The sequence below is a fragment of the Mus pahari genome, chromosome 3, assembly GCF_900095145.1.
Source record: "Mus pahari chromosome 3, PAHARI_EIJ_v1.1, whole genome shotgun sequence".
In the NCBI taxonomy this organism is placed as follows: domain Eukaryota; kingdom Metazoa; phylum Chordata; class Mammalia; order Rodentia; family Muridae; genus Mus; species Mus pahari.
The window spans coordinates 134,741,859-134,745,750 of record NC_034592.1 but is presented as its reverse complement, the minus strand read 5'-3'; the positions used below and the strand labels follow the sequence as shown (position 1 = coordinate 134,745,750).

Genomic DNA, 3,892 nt, shown 5'->3' with positions numbered 1-3,892 from the left:
TGTGTGTGTGTGTGTGTGTGCCTGATTATCTGTCTTTGTACCACACAAATGCCATGAACCAGGAGGCCAGAAGATAGTGGAACTAAAGCTACAACTGAAGTTCCAAGTGGCTGTGAGTTGTCTATTGTGTGTCCTGGGAACCAGGTCCAGGCCCTCTGGAAGAGCAGCGAATGTTCTTAACCACTGAGCCACCTCTTTGGCCTCTCTCTCTCTTTGCTTTGTATTTTAAGATTGAGTCTTGCTGAGTTGCCCTGGAAAGCCTGTAACTGACTATTTTCCTACAAACTCTCAGGTAGTTAGGATTAGAGAGCTGTGCCACAGTCTAGCTTGGGCAACTGACTTTTTAAAATATACATGCAATATTTCTCATCTACTCTGAGAAATGCATAATGTGTTTCTATCATGTCTACTCCCTCCTCCTCCCTACAACTGCTTCCAGATACCCTCTATGTCCTCCCAACTTCAACTTCATGTCTTTATAATTGTTAATTACTGCTACCCATATATGCATGGGTGTGGGGCCTTCCACTGAAGCACAGACAACCTTCCAGGGTACCAGGCATGCAAGTGGTCCATAGACATACATGCGGGCAAAACAGCAATACACATAAAATAAAAATAATTTAAAAAATAATCAAAGAGATGGTATAGGATGTAGCTTGGTAGTTATAGACCTATGTTACCATGCCCATTTTCATATGGGTACTGGTGATCTGAACTCAGTTCCTAATGCTTCCATAGCAAACACAAAACCCACTTAGCCCCACCCCAACCCTAGCACTTCTTCAAATAAGGAATTTTCCAAAATATCTGTTATTTTGTCTAGGCTTGGTGTCAGAGGAAGGAGGATTTCTCTGAGTTTGAGACCAGCTTGAGGCTTTTCCTGTGTGTGTGTGTGTGTGTGTGTGTGTGTGTGTGTGTGTGTGTAGATAGATAGATAGATAGATAGATAGATAGATAGATAGATAGATAGATAGATAGACAGACAGACAGATAGATAGTACTTGGGACAGACAGGGTATAGTATGACTTTTCCTAGGGAGGTGTGAACATTTAGACAGGACACCAAGCAACAAACCAGACACATTATTCTAACCAAGTCTAGCCACTGGAACCAATGTTTTCTATGGTTACTTGAAGGAGTAGTAGTTAAGGGTTACTTACAGTAGCATAGATGGCACAGATGACTCAAGGCAGCTGTATCCCCCAAAGCCTACCCAAGCATGAGTGAAAATTCACAAAAGCTGTGTTCCTGGAGCTCCTTGTTTGCAAACAGCTCTTCCATTTCACTCTGGGAAGCTAGAGGAGGGCCTTACAGCTTTTGTTTAGGGGATATCCTGAGCCTGGTAACTCCTTTACTTCCTCTGACTTTCCTTTACTTCCTGAGCCCTATGACTTTCCTTTACTTCCTGAGCCCCGTGACTTTCCTTTACTTCCTGAGCCCTGTGACTTTCCTTTACTTCCTGAGCCTTGTGACTTTCCTTTACTTCCTGAGCCCTGTGATTTTCCTTTACTTCCTGAGCCCTGTGATTTTCCTTTACTTCCTGAGCCCTGTGACATTCCTTTACTTCTACCTCCATGCTTCTATTAGGAGGAAACAGGTACACAACCCAGGGATGGCTCTTTGAAGCTCAAGCTGCCCCCTTCAACTCATTATCTACTGCCTCAGCCCCCTGAATGCTGGAGGGATTACACATGTGCACCACCTTGCCTAGCCCACAGTCTTTTTCGCAGTGAAAATGTTTAAGGCTCAGAAAGATGAAGGACTCTTCCAAAGTGAATGAACAGCACTGCCAGGATTCAAACCCATGTTTGCCTGAGCCAAGACCTCAGAATCTCCCTGGAAAGGTTAATGAGGATGTGCTAAAGATGATTCTATACATTCCCCCAGACTGTTTGCTCCCCTCCTGGACATAGAGTCAGACAGTTCCCAGCTTCCCAGTCAGGGATAGTCATGTGATGGGAGTTGCAGCTCCTGGAAGGAATACAAGTGGTGTCACTTCAGGTCTGGGTCCTCTTGTCTTTGCTTTCTCTTCCATCTCTGCCAGCAGAGGACCTCAAGGACTTATCAAACATTAGATCTATGGGGTGCAAGGAGCCTACATTCCTACATCACTGTATAGAGCAGACCACACTTCTACAATGCATTGCTGGGAAATGAATTTCCATATACTGATACCTGAAAATTGAAGGCTATTTGTCACACCAGTAAGTCTACCATAATATGAATGGTGTGCCAAGGGCCAAAAGCAGCCACTATAGCTTATCCCCGGCATCCACAATCTCTGCCAAGAGCCTCTGCCCACCTGGCTGGATTTCATTCAGACTCTTCATCTTCATTTTGCTTTTGTTGCGGCCTTTGGCTTGTCGTAGGGGAGGCAGGGTAGATGACTTCGAGCTCTTCTCTGGCCCCTGCCAGGGAACACAATGCCACCATACATAACACAGTCAGTCGCAGGGTTGATGGGTTCAACTCCAACTTGCCCTTTCGGGGGATCTGTATCCTAAAGTGACCTGAACTCTAATGTGAACCTCATAACACAACCTAACTCCCTGAGCTGGTGCAAGAATTCTGAGAAGGATTTGTAAGGCCTGCAGAGGTTCTGTGAGTACTAACCATCACTTTTGTCTGTTTTTATCAGGCAGTCAAAACCAAGGCTGCAAGGCACTAAAGAAGCTGAAGAAACAGAAAGCAAGAGCCACCTTCGGCAACCAGAACCACAGTGAAGTGAACGAACAAGCAGCCTGATTCACCCTTATGTTCTGATCAGGGAAGGGGTAGCCTTAAGTGAGGCTCGCAGGCATCATTGCTAGGCTTGGCATTCAGGTCCAGAGTGCATCATGCAGTTATGACCATGGGAGATGAAGGCAGGTAGAACACAGGGTCATGGAGACCCTCCCCACCACCACCCACCCNCCCACCCACCCAAACAACAATCCGCCCTAACCTTTCCAGAACTCACCATTCTCATCGGTACTTGAAACTTGTTCCCTGAGAATTGAGGTCTCAAGGTTTGTCTGGAAAGAGTTGAGGGTGGGTGGGAGAACTTCCATTATTCCCCAGCCCAAGCAGGGATCCAGCAGCCCCACTTTACCAAAGCACACCAGGAGCTGGAGCCTGGAAAGCAATGGTTGAGGGATGGAGCCCACACTTGTGCTCCCCCTCCGCAACCCCCGTGCTCTCTGCTTACTTCTGTGCCATGGGGGAAAAGAATCCAGGTCCTCTGGGTATAGACTGTCTCCAGATACCAGTGAGGCTTCTGCCACCTCTTGTCTCAGAACAGATCCCAAGGAGACCGCTGGCAGCGTCTGGTCTCCAAGGAAACGGCAACCTTGGAACACAGAGAGAGAGACTAACCTAGCCAGGCAAACTGCAGAGGCCCCACGGACTTCTCAAAGTATTTTTAAACATCTTCTCTTTACCTCCACTTTCATCCAACTTCCATCACTTGTTTCTCGTCCTCACTCCTGACTTTGCTTCCTATTTCATCGAGAATATCGTGGAGATTAGAAAACATGACATGTTCATCCCACGGACACTCCCCCATCCTTCGTCCCCACCCCCACCCCACCCTTCCACATATACTTGTCTCCCCATATCCATGGATCAGTCACCACCCAGGACCAGTTCCTAAACTTCCACTTCAAATCCCATACACTCCCACTCTCTCAAAGATATCTGACCAGAACGAAATCAAGTCAGCCCACTTTCCATCATGGATTGGAGGGGGAGATCCCAGAGTGAAGGGAGGAGATGGAAGGGGAGAGGTTGGGGTACATATATATGATCGCGGTACATTCTATGCATCTATGAAACCTCAAAAGGTACATTTGGGAGGGGGGAAATATAGATATATATACATATATATATATATATATATATATATATATA

At 46.4% G+C, this 3,892-nt stretch overlaps 1 protein-coding gene across 2 annotated transcripts in view; it reads right to left on the bottom strand.

Moving 5' to 3' along the window:
• Positions 1-3,892, bottom strand: part of C3H20orf96 (chromosome 3 C20orf96 homolog) — a 37,405-nt gene that overhangs the window by 20,842 nt on the left and 12,671 nt on the right. The window contains exons 1-4 of one of the 2 annotated variants that reach the window (XM_021194043.2): positions 3,192-3,268; positions 2,964-3,018; positions 2,307-2,412; positions 868-870 (exon numbers count right to left, since the gene is read on the bottom strand). In XM_021194043.2, coding sequence (XP_021049702.1) covers positions 868-870; positions 2,307-2,412; positions 2,964-3,018; positions 3,192-3,202 — 175 coding nt within the window. In that variant the 5' untranslated portion in view covers positions 3,203-3,268. Of the gene's footprint in view, positions 1-867; positions 871-2,306; positions 2,413-2,963; positions 3,019-3,191; positions 3,482-3,892 lie in introns of those variants that run through there. The other variant, XM_021194044.2, reaches the window with a different exon arrangement.